The sequence below is a fragment of the Manacus vitellinus genome, unplaced genomic scaffold (assembly GCF_001715985.3).
Source record: "Manacus vitellinus isolate BGI_N305 unplaced genomic scaffold, ASM171598v3 scaffold_13_pilon, whole genome shotgun sequence".
In the NCBI taxonomy this organism is placed as follows: domain Eukaryota; kingdom Metazoa; phylum Chordata; class Aves; order Passeriformes; family Pipridae; genus Manacus; species Manacus vitellinus.
The window spans coordinates 11,512,551-11,525,593 of NW_021938999.1; the positions used below are offsets into that span (position 1 = coordinate 11,512,551).

General features: G+C 40.7%; 1 protein-coding gene across 1 annotated transcript in view; it reads left to right on the plus strand.

The window, feature by feature from the left end:
* The window catches only part of RELN (reelin), a 265,985-nt gene that overhangs the window by 192,438 nt on the left and 60,504 nt on the right, over positions 1-13,043 (plus strand). The window contains exons 25-30 of the mRNA XM_018068188.2: positions 2,066-2,271; positions 5,575-5,746; positions 6,124-6,324; positions 8,441-8,676; positions 10,726-10,883; positions 11,754-11,961. Of these exons, the coding sequence (XP_017923677.2) occupies positions 2,066-2,271; positions 5,575-5,746; positions 6,124-6,324; positions 8,441-8,676; positions 10,726-10,883; positions 11,754-11,961 (1,181 nt within the window). The remainder of the gene's footprint in view (positions 1-2,065; positions 2,272-5,574; positions 5,747-6,123; positions 6,325-8,440; positions 8,677-10,725; positions 10,884-11,753; positions 11,962-13,043) is intronic.

Consider the following 13,043-nt stretch of genomic DNA (forward strand, 5'->3'; position numbering starts at 1 on the left):
GGGGTGTGTGGAAAACCCACTTGCAATAGTTTCATTGGGTACCCTCAGCCAGCCAGGCAACACCTGCCCATGGGGCAGCAAGGGTGTTTGCATCATTATTACCCATTACTGGTTTGATTTGATGATGATTATTTCAAATTACAGTGAGTCTCCAAACGAAACTGTGAAAGTAAACTACCAAGAGATTATCAGTGTCCCCTTGGCCAGCCATCTGAGGCTGCACTGGAAAGCTCAGGGCTGCACCCAAGACTGAGCTCATCTTCTTCTCATGGCACCATCCAGGAGGGATTCGCTCAGCTGGGAATAAACCAGCAAATAAACCAAGACAGCAGGCAACATTCAAAACCAAATCAGTATGACTGTATCTATATGAGGTTTTTGAGAGTCAGAGGATGCCTCACAGGTTTTAGTTGTCATCAGTGGTGCAAGCTAACTGAGCTTCAAACCCACATGTGTTCAGCTTCTGGAAATTAGTCTCATGGTGTGAGGTGGCCTTTTTGGTAGGGTCTGCAAATGAGCTATGGACCCAGGCTGTTACACCAGCAAAGCAAAATGTTCTGAGAAAGAAAGCACTGTACATTTATCTGCTGGGTTTACCCTGAACTGGGTAGAAAGAGGTGGATAGTCAAACGATTTAAATTCATCTATCATCCTTAAAAAACACAGATGGTATTTTAAATCTCAGCTCATAATCTTGTTCCTTGTGTTCAGCTAGATCACGTTACTTGCTTACCTCAAGTTTGTCTGGAAATTTACCATGAAGATCATAAATGTACAAGTGACAGAAAAAAGAAATATTGCTTAAAACATAGGCATCATTATATAACTTAGCCCAGGTTTTCCTTTTTGATACCTTTTTATGAGGTAAACCCATGAGTTTTTAGGGAATCAGAAACAGTGGACATGTTGACAGTTCTGCTCCATTTTGGGGGGTGGTGCCAGGTTGCAGCTACTTTAATAAATGCAGAAATATGATCCCTGCATCCTCCCTCTGGCTCCACACATACAGGTTTGGCTTTCCTGTAAAAGCCTGGGGCAGCACGGTGCTGTGCTGGGGCAGGGTTGTGTCAGATGCAGGGCATGCAGGGCACCTCCATGGGGACACTGCCCTTGTCCTGTGTCCTGCCTTGCTGCAGGCAGCTTCATGTCACATATCGGCATCTTGTAGGTTTGTTGATGTGCAAGCCCACAAGTTCAGCTTCAAGCACCAGGGCACAAAGGGAAGAGGGGTATGGGATAATTCCCATTACAAAAAAAAAGGTTTTTAAACCTTAAAGCTTTTTTTTAGATGAATATGCTCAGTCCTCCTTTGCTATCATGCACAAAGTGACCACACTGACCTGCTAGAACTCAAAAACGGTCTTGGAAAAGCCATTCACTAAATTTTACAAGGCTGTTTTTTTCTCTCAGCTGTGCTTAGGTAAACGTGAAACCAAATCCACAGTTTTAATTTGAGAGGTTCCTGATTTACAATACCTACTAGGAAAAGAGCATAGTTTTGTGTGGGAACAAATCTTATCTGGGTGATACATGAAGAGAAAATGCCAAGCCCCAGTTCTTGTATAGGAAGTGGGCTTCAAGAAACAGGTATTATAGGGGCTGATTTCAGGTGATCAGGTAACCTTATGCAGTGCAAGATTTAAGTGGGGAGATGAGATGTCAGAAATAGCCTTTTACATCTCTGAGCGTTATCGTTAAAAAGCTCAAAACTTAAAAATTTAACCCTGGTTGATTCAGGATATCCAGCATCTGCTCTTTATCTTCTGGATGTACTTGGGACCTTGAAGGAATGAGATGAAATAGTTGTGTGGAAATCATGTTGTGTAGTTGCATTGTATGTTGAAATCTAGTAATAAAAATACTTGTGGGATCATATCAGGGTCATTAAGACATAAAGGATGGTCAAAAAGAATAACTGAGAGATCAAACTAACACAAAATTCAATGTTCTCCATGTTGTATAATTTTCTGTGCAATATTAATCTGTGTTGAATTTTAAATATTTCTATTCATAATGAAGGTGTCATAATTAAAATTATTATTGCCGTCTGTTCTTTGTATCGCAGGCTGGAAAAAGACAGTTGGTAAGCTGGGATTTGGACACAACATGGGTGGATTTTGTACAGTTTTACATCCAAATAGGAGGAGACAGTTCTTCATGCAATAAACCTGACAGCAGAGAAGAAGGTGTGCTGCTGCAGTACAGCAATAATGGTGGTATCAACTGGCAGCTACTAGCAGAAATGTATTTCTCTGACTTCAGCAAACCCAGGTATAATTTTGGTCTAAATTATATCCATACTGCATCAGCTTTTAAAAAAATATTTCTCAATTTATGAAAACATGAATAATAATTTCAGCTTATAATGTTTAAAGCCATCAATATATGGAAACTTTTTCAGGCTCCCACAGTAAACTCCTGTCACTAGGAATAAAAAATGTAATGAAAGTGGACCTTTAAAAACTGAAGTAAAATGTAAAGTTTCCTATTACCTCCCATATGAAACCTGACTAAAATTCTAATATCTGCAAAACATTAGCAAGCAAATACAGAACTTGCCTAAAAGAGGTGTAGAAATCTGCCATTTCCTCTAACTCTGGTTTCAGATCTAATGAACATGTATTAATGTCACATAAAACAAAAGCTCCTTTAAATAAGTAATTAAGGAAGAGAAGAATTCATGTTCAGCATTTCAAATTTGCTGTAAGATACCTTGCCAGTGAAAATTTAAACTGTTGTCTGCATAAGTATTAACATTATTTCTGTTACCTATCATCCATGTCTTTCAACATGCAAATAATTTTATTTTCCCATCTTGTCATTTTGCATTGCAATGAACAACACTTTCAGAAGGACTTCTGTAACTTGGCAGACTGTCTTTTTCTGAAGGCCATCCAGGCACTTGGAAGTATAAAACTATTGAATTTTTTTTAGAATACAATAGAATAAAATAGAATTGACTATTTCAGTTGGAAGGGACCTACAGTGATCATCCAGTCCAACTGCCCAACTACTTCAGGGCTGACCAAAAGTTAAAGTGTGTTATTAAGGACATTGTCCAAATGCCTCTAAAACACTGACAGGCCTGGGGCATCAGTTACTTCTCTAGGAAGCCTGTTCCAGTGCTTGACCACACTCTTGGAACAAAAATGCTTTCTTGTGTCCAGTCTAAACCTCCCTGGCACAGCTTTGAACCTTTCCCATGAGTCCTGCCACTGGATACCAGGGAGAAGAGCTCAGCATCTCCCTCTCCATGTCCCCTCCTCAGGAAGCTGTAGAGAGCAATGAGGTCACCCTTCGGCCTCCTTTTCTCCAAACTAGACAAGCCCATATCCTTAGCCATCCCTCATAAGTCCTTCAGCTCTTTCACCAGCTTTGTTGCCCTCCACTGGATGCATTCAAGGTCCTTCACATCCTTCTCAGACTGTGGGGCCCAGAACTGCACACAGTGCTCAAGGTGAGGTCACACCAACACTGAATACAGGAGGACAATCACCTCTTTTGAGCAGCTGGTGATGCTGTGTTTGGTGCACCCCACATTTGCCCTCTTGGCTGCCAGGGCATGCTGCTGACACCTTTTGAACTTGCTGCTGACACCTTTTGAACTTGCTGCCGACACTTTTTGAACTTGCTGCCGACCAGCACCCACAGATCCCTTTCTGCAGGGCTGCTCTCCAGCCACATCCAGATTATACTTGTGCTCAGTGTTACTCCATCCTAGGCACAGAATCGACATTCCCACTTGTTAAATTTCATCCCATTAATCAATCCCAATGCTCCAATCTGTCAAGATCCCTCTGAAAGACCTCTTGATCCTCAAGAGAGTCAACCTCCCATTTTGGTATCATCAGCAAACTTGCTAATGGTGCATTCAACGCCTGCATCCAGATCCTTGAGAAACATATTGAACAGGAGTGGCTCTAGGATTGAACCCCGAGGAATACTGCTGGTGACCAGTCACCAGCCAGATGTAGCCCCATTCACCTCAACCTTTGAATTCTGCCCTTCAACCAGGTCTTCACCCAGCATACCCTGAAACCACTCTTCCAACGGTTGGACAACCTGTCCATAAGGATACTGTGAGGTACAGTATCAAAAACTGTACTAAAATCCAGAAAAACTACAGCTGCCACCTTCCCCTCAGGACACACTCAACAAAGAAGCTAAATACTGAAACCTTTATCACTAGGCTATCCAATACATTGGTTTTAGACAAAATATTGCCCTTCTGAGCAATCAAGAGTGATGGTCCTTACAGAACATAGCTATGCAGATTTATTTTCCTGCTGTTTCAAATGCAGTCTAGATCTTTTTTGACAATTCTTTATTCTCCAACACATAAATCTTGGAATCCTCTGGAAAACAACAGTTTCTTCTCCAATCTCTGCCTCACTGGCAAATGAAGCAGAGTCCATGACACAAAATAACATGAGATATAAAGAAAGATGCCAAAAATATTGTATCTAGAAATGCATATATGTAAGTCGTCTTAAACAGGATTGAGAAAGTAACTAATTATTGTACTTTTGACATAAGTGTGATTAGGTTTGAAAATTTAACTTTTATTTAACATCATTTTAGTAAGGTGTTTCCTAAGTCAAACATAAAGCAAACTGAGACAAACTCAAGTTCTTTTATAAACATATGTATAGGAGGGCTGAAATATTTTTACCCACAGAAGAAGGCTCTGCTACATAATCTATTGCATTGTAACAGAAGGATGCTTTTTTCTACAAATAGGACCAATCAGCAGAAGAGAATGAGAAATTAATTTTGCCAGCATATTTCACTATTACTTCCTGGCACCAGAAGAACATTAAGACTTGTTGAACATGGATCAGCTGAATAGTTTAATTCAAAGCTGCAGAGTTCAAATCAGTTCCTTATTGTGCTTGGCAATATAGTAATAGATCATAAAAAATAGACATTTTCTTAAAAAGTTTACATTTTCCACAGACAGGAAGGATAAAGACAGCTTCTTCATATGCAGTGTATAAATAGGTATCTAGATATATAGGAGGTTAGAATAATAGAATCATAGAATCGTTCAGGTTGGAGAAGACCTCCAAGATCATTGAATCTAATGTTTGACTGAACACCACCATGTTACAGTACTAAGTGCCATATCCTGTCATTTTTTTAACACTTTCAGGGATGGTGACTCCACTACTGCTCTGGGCAGCCCATTCTAATGCTTAACCAGCCTTTCAGTGAAGAAATTATTCCTGTTGTCCAATCTGAATCTCCCCTGGCACAATTTAAGGCTCTGTCCTCTTGTTGCTGGTTGCCTGGGAGATAAGGCCAACCCCCACCTTGCTACAGCCTCCTATCAGGTGGTTGCAGACAGTGATAAGATCTCCCCTGAGCCTCCTCTTCTCCAGACTAAACAACCCCACCTCCCTCAGCTACACCTCATATGAGTTACTCTCTTGGACCCTTTGTCAGCTTTGTTGCCCTTCTTTGGAAATGCAAATGACTTTGGACTTGTAAGATAGATGCCCCTTTTCCCTCTTCAGTGGTACATTTCTCTACAAACTGTGCTCTCTAAAGTTCTGCTTCACTTCTGTTCTTCAGGTTTGTCTATCTGGAGCTGCCAGCTGCAGCCAAGACACCTTGCACTAGGTTTCGCTGGTGGCAGCCCGTGTTTTCAGGGGAAGGGTATGATCAGTGGGCCATCGATGACATCATCATCCTGTCAGAGAAGCAGAAGCACATCATTCCTGTTGTTAATCCCACTTTACCACAGGTAATAAGCAAGAGCAGGCCCTGGGCATCCCCACAAACCAGGGACCATCCTCTCTGTTCGGAGGCTTTTGTTTGAATATAATTTTCTTTGAAAATGTTGGGTCTATTTAAAGAAGCATCTGTAGTGTTTGCAGCTGTGTCTCTATGTGGGAATAACTTGGGTCTTATCACAAAATCATCAGGCTCCTAATCTTTGTGACAGAGGATGTAATGATGTATTTCCTCAAAAAGTCGGGACTGAAGTTTTGGAAATTACAATTTTTTGAAAATGACAGAAAATACAAATTGCAAAATTTGAAAGTTGATCATTTTGGGAATTATTCTGAAGTCACACTGCAAGGTGATAGTACTTGTGGCTTTCCTTTTCATTTCTAACAGAACTTTTATGAAAAGCCAGCATTCGATTACCCTATGAACCAGATGAGTGTGTGGTTAATGCTGGCCAACGAAGGGATGACCAAAAATGAAAGTTTCTGCTCTGCCACGCCCTCCGCCATGCTCTTTGGTAAATCAGATGGAGACCGGTTTGCAGTGACTCGAGATTTAAGTCTGAAGCCTGGATACGTCCTGCAGTTCAAGGTATTCCTTAAACATAAATCCCTGCAAGAATATCCCTAAAATTGCCCTTAGCCAATACTTGCAAGATGCCACTGTGGCCACAGTTCAAATCAACGTGATAAACTAGACCATTGCATAGGAAGATGTGAAGAGCAGAAGTATGAATTCAAACAGCATAAAATGCCATTCTGCTTTCTGGAAGGATAGCCAAAACCTTGGTGCAGGAGAGCGTTTTTACCCCTCTGGAGAAGTTTTAAAGCTTTTTGTTCTTCAATACATTTCACAAGTGGGTTGAAGTGACTGTCATTGTATTCGAGTCAGTACCAGGAAATGCTACTGCAATGTCAAGCAAAAAAGGATTTATCCCGTCTGGGGCTCCATGAGTACAAAAGCTCCAATGTGGTTTGCGGACATTTCTGTATTTAAAACTATTTAAGGACTTACAAGCTGCTCTGTACTCCAGTGTGGGTTTTTCATATAATTTACTTCATTGTGTCAATGAATATAGGCTCCAATTAGCATTTTCCTCTTTAAAGGGCTTACAGAAATTTCAGTGGTCTGACAATACATCAGAATATGGGCTCCAAAGAAAGTATATTTGCTTTGACAAGCTCTTGTTTCTGAACCCTAATCAAAATTTTATTGAGTTTATAATGAAATCCCATTGGTGAATTCTGGAGGTTGGTTGCAATGCAATTTTAATGAGCTCACCACAAATACATGGTCCTTACATAATTGGTGGATACAGACACTGAATAATTTACAAGTGGAATTATTAAAGAGATCAGATGTTTACAGGCAGCTTTTCAAATATAATTCCCACAGTTCCATAAATAGGAAAGTTAGTTAGAAATAATGGGATTTGTAAAATAATCTCATTTCATCTAAAAGTTATGCTAATGAAATGCTATACAAACCGAGGGATTTCAGTACAATTTCTGAGTGAGTTTTGCTTGTAGTTTTATACTTTAAACCAAGACACAAAAATATCTCAATGTATCAATACTATTTAGCCTGAAAAAAGATCCTATTTACCTCTTCACCACTTTCCTCTACTTCAGTGACTAAGTCTCCCTTCTGTAGGTTTGATGAGCAGCAGCATTTAAAAAAACTTTTTAGACTAAAAAAATCAATACTTAAAAATGTTTCATACACATTTCATCACTGAAGCACTTGGCAATGTAACACAAATACACAAAACATAAACAACATGTATCACAGAACAGTGAGTTCTTCTTTATAAAGTCTATCATTTAAGGCCTGAATTCAGACTTTTTTGGAAAGTTTTTAAACCAGCCTGCACATAAATGTGTTCGTCTTATTTGCATGCTTTAATTTTAAGCATACGGTTAAATGCTTCTGTAAGTTTGTGAAATTTCCATTTTAAATAGCAAGCTGGAATAATTTTGCATTGATAAACTCAAAGACAGCAATTTTTCAGAATTATTTCATTTTACATGAATGATTTTGTTTTACATTTTACATTCTATAGCTCAAGTAGAATTCCTGCAGGAAAATAATGAAAACTAATATTTTTCTTATAGCTTGAAAAATGAAACTTAAAACTTCAAATCAGCAGTTGATTTTTGTCTTGGTTACATTCTCTTTTCACATTTTAATATGCATTTTTCTACTTAATCCAATTTTACTCTATTCTGAGGGCCCAAGCTGCAGTGTCAACTCCCAGACATCATTCCTGCAAGGCCAGTGACAAGGCTGTGGTCAGGGCTCACCTGGGAGTCAGACTGATCCTCTGGTCACACTGGGCGGACTGCAGATGGGATGGATCTCAGGGTATACAGCTCTTCCCACTCTTGGGCATAGAGGTGCCTGTGCAGATTTTGCTATTTGGGGCATGCTACGCACAGAGAGCCTTGAAAAGTTCTTTGCACCTTTTGGTGTGCTGAACTCGGCAGCCTTAATGAAGGGATAGTGGGAATTCTTACTGAGACATCATATACATGGAGGAAACAGAGTCCTACCATCAGTCCTACCAACCCCTGCCCAGGGTTTCAAAGCAAGTGTTTGGAGCATTAAGCCTCCCAAACCAAAAAGTCAGAAGTGGTCTGCAGACAATAAATACTAATAACAGTGCAGGTTTCTTCAGCTAATATCTGATGCTCTGCTTTTTTTGCAGCTGAACATTGGTTGCACCAACCAGTACAGCAGCTCTGCTCCCGTTCTGCTTCAGTACTCCCATGATGCTGGGCTCTTCTGGTCGCTGGTGAAGGAGGGCTGCTACCCTGCTTCTCCGGGCACGAAGGGGTGCGAAGGGAGCTCCCGGGAGCTGAGCGAGCCCACCGTGTACCACACGGGAGACTTTGAGGACTGGACAAGGATTACTATTGTTATCCCCAGGTCGCTTGCAGCCAGGTACTGTGCATTGTAAACCAGTGATGCCAGTGGGACCCATGAATTAGCTCCTGCTTCTGTGATGCCACACTGGGAAAAAGTTGCAAAGCTGTGAATAAAAGCAGCTTTAAAAAATGGCAGATCTGGGAAAAATATACTGTGCTCCCCAAAACAGGGAGACGTTTTCCATTTTAAAGGTGTCAGATTGTTCCACAGAACTAAATTACAAAGCAGCAAGGCACCCAGCACATTTTAATTTGACATCAACCATCACCTGTCTTTATATATATCAGTTAGGTCAGAAGCACCAGCAAGAGTGTAATAAGTCACATGAATCAAATAAGCCAGTTGAACAGGATTAATTTTAGTTACCATTGGGCAAAGAAACCTTAGAAAGGTATTTGGGCTGATGTGTGATGTGCTGTGTCACTGAAGGTGGCCAGGAGAGCCAAAGGCAAAACAGGTATGCTCACCTGCAAGCATGACCTCAGCATCGGGTTAATACTGGTGAGAAAATATCAGATGCTGGAAGACACAAATAAGCCTTGAAATCAGGCAGCTTTTCTCAATCTCACTTGGGTTTGGCTGAAGTTTCTCACTCCTCTTACTCTCTATCTTACCCCAGCAGTAAAACAACCCAATCCGATTTGCTGGCTGCACCAAGCGCTGCCAGCATCTGTCCCCACTGAGCCCCTGGCCATGTCCCTGCTGCCTCCTGCCTCTCACCCCCCAGGCAACTGCCCCAGTGCTGCCCTGGGGTTTCAGCCCCATCGTTCTGCCATGGACTCATCATCCTCAAGCCCAGGCACAGGTTTTGAGTGTGTGGCATATTTTGTAGCAGGAGAGCTGATGCCTTTGCCGCAAGGACTTGAAATAGCAGCGTGTACCATAACAAGTTTGTCTTTTCTTCAGTAATTAGCCAATAAAAGCAGGTGCCAAATTGCACAGATCTGACACCAGCTGATTTGATTTACCCAAAACAAGCAGTGCAGAATCAATAGCAGCAATCTGTTTGGCATTATGTTCAGTAATGTGATCAGGAATAAGAAGCTGATGCTAATACATTAAAAATGTAAGTATTGTGACTCCAATGAGGCTCTTGGCATGTTGAAAACTGGATTTGTTGTGGGTCACTTCAGAAGTTGTGGCTTATGGGTTAACCAGAGAGGCTCACATTTCATCAGTTGGTACAGAGCCCGAGCACGATGATCACCTACCTACCAAATCCCAGTGCACAGCAGAAAAAGGGAAGCAATAGGTTTATCATATTTTAGGCAGAGTAGAAAGGAGAATCTTAGTTAATCCATTAGATTGGCAGTGAGATTTTAAATCTCTTCCCCTCTCTGGAGCTCCTATAAAATGATTTAGTTAAAAGCTAAATACTGAAAATGAATAACCAAAATACTTTTTCTTCAACAAATTTCCTATGCAGTGGATCAGCTGGAGTAACTTAGTGTTAGCTCATTGAATTCTCTGGAGCAGCTTCAGTTATATAAGTTAAGGATTAAATCACTGTTTTCTAGGAATTTCGTGTTGTCATCCAAGAATAAAAACTTAGTATTTCTGTGCTCATGTCCTGTAGGACATGTTATTTGCCATTATTTTTAGAAAGTGGCTTTTTTTTGTATCAAAATAACTTGAAAATTTTTACTTAAACATGTACAATCCCATAGCAAACTCTGCATCACTGCCATTACTGAGTTCTTTTTGTAAGTACTGTAAGAAATGGAGTTCTGGGATTTTAATATGTAATTAGTTGTTCAAATTGAACTGAGTAGTAAAAGGCATCTTCAGAGTCACGTCTAATCAAACACCATGTGTTTGTTCTTTGCATCACACTGGTACATACAGGCTAGGGAAATAGAAGAAGTCAAAATGCATCCAAAAAATCTGGAAGAAATATCCTTAAGCAATGCTGGACAAAAACTGTAGGATGTCAGAAATATTTTTCAGGCATCCTATTTGCAAAAGGCAAATTTAGGAAAAGATCCTTTTAATCTTAAACACGGAGCAGCAGATACTGAAGCTGGGAATAGTAATACCATGTCCTTTGTTGTTGTTTCTCTACAGTAAGACTCGATTCCGCTGGATCCAGGAGAGCAGCTCCCACAAGAGTGTGCCTCCTTTCGGCTTAGACGGCGTCTACATTTCTGAGCCTTGCCCCAACTATTGCAATGGCCACGGGGACTGTGTCTCAGGGGTCTGTTTCTGTGACCTGGGCTACACAGGTAAGACATCCCTCTTCAGATGGGATTATAGTAAGCGTTGGCTGACTTAAAGCTGCAAATCTAGCATCTTGTTTTTCCTGTATGATGATGTATATTTTGTGGGCTGCCAGCCAGAATCTTTTTGTTTTGTTAAATAAAATTCAGCACAGGCAAAGCGGAGCAGCTGAAGGCAGCGGACACCATTGATGTTTCTGGCAATTGCAATCCTTGAACATCACCATCTGCATGAATGGGAAGGGACTAGCAATAAAAGAGAAAACAAAATAAAACATTATAAACTGAAAAGTCTGCTTCAAAGCGTTTGGATCATCTTCAAAAGAATCGTTGCCATTTTTGAGTCCCCTGGCCATCAGATGGCATGGGACCAGGAGGGAACATATGCTCTGACAGGCCCTTCTGTGGAAAATTCTGCTCACTTTTGGTTTCAGGTGCTTTTATGCTGAAATAGAAAAAAATCCAAAACCCATGAAAAAAACAGTGATTGACACAACCAGTTGTACACTGCACTCTTTTCAACCCTCTATACCAACAAAGCAATAAGCTAACATCTTTTGTTCGATTTGTTTAAAATAAAATAAAAGGATAATATTTTTCTATTTACAAAAAATGCCTTATCAGCATAACGCATGGCTATTTTTCACCTAGTGAAATAAGCCATCTTAGAGTTTAGAGGAAGAGGGCTTATTCTGCATTCAAAAATTTGTAAAGTGGGTTTGAAAAGGTACAATCATCAGGGCATTTTCTTAGAAGAGCCTAGTGCTTTGTTGCATGTGGATGCAACAGAACCATCTGCCCCTGTACTGTATCTGACCCTTACTCTGTTCAGCACAGTTTCACCAAAGCATTTCCCTCTTTTTTTCTTTTTTGAAGCATCGCATGGAACGTGTGTGTCTAATGTGCCTAATCACAGTGAGATGTTCGACAGGTTTGAGAGGAAGCTAAGCCCTCTCTGGTACAAGATAACAGGAGGTCAGGTTGGGACAGGCTGTGGTGTGCTCAGCGATGGAAAATCTCTGTACTTCAACGGACCTGGCAAAAGGGAGGCGAGGACTGTTCCCCTGGACACCACAAATATCAGGTCAATCCTCAGTGCTGCTTCTCACAATTGCCTGTGTATTTATGTTGTCTCTTCTGCCCTGTTGCAAGTGTAGATGTGAAAAGGTTGGAAGTGGTTTTCTGGCAGTCGTAGTCTGTACAAGAAATCTTGAAGGCAGAAAAAATACTTCTTTCTTCATTCTGATGTACTATTTCCTTCTTCTGAAAGAAAATACTTAGGTTAGGAACAGTGGAATAGCAACATAAAATATTAACTCTCCATCCTTCTGAGAAGATAGTTTGCATTGTATTCTAGGTGGACAGGCACAAGACATGGTCTTGAGAATGCACAAAAACTAAGGCTCTGCCCAGAACTGGAGAGAAAAATTCCTTTTCTGCTGACTGTGTTGAATTGCAGGCATGATGATGGCATAGCAAGGAGCTTTTGTCTACTTGCCAGATGTTGTGAATTAGTTCACTTGTCAGAAGTGCAAAGGAATGGAATGTGAATTATTTCTACATAGCCAAGAGGGTAACCAGCCTTCACCTCTCTCCCTGCTGCCATTGAATCCTGCTCCATTGGCAGCAATTATCCTCTTCTCTCAAATTGTCTAACTGATTAATATAATTAGAACAAACAAAGAGCTGTTAATTCTAACCACTATTTAGTCTGGAGTTTGCTGGTGCTTTGTCCAGTCTCATAAGGGATCTCCCACCTGAAACCTTGCACACCCTACAATTATGTCATTTAGCTTAATAAAAGATACTTCTCCTGACAAATACTGTTCTGAGAGTAAGTAATGCCGTGATTTACTCCATTATTTAATTTGTGACATCACTCAGCAAAGTCTGGCCACAAGTTACTGCTACCACTCTCCAGCTCAGGCAAGCAGTGCTCTGTAGGGCAGTGTGGGCGCTGCAGGTTTGGGGACATCCTCAGCTGCTCCCCAGCACTGCCCAGCACAGCACCAGCTGCCTTTCCTCTGTCCCCTGCTTGTCTTGTCACAATATATTTATATAATTTTTTTAATTAGTTTATAATTAGAATAATTAATTGTTTGACAAATACGCTTTGGACAAGCACATGTTTGTCTCTGGGAACTCTGGGAAGATCTGACCATTTCT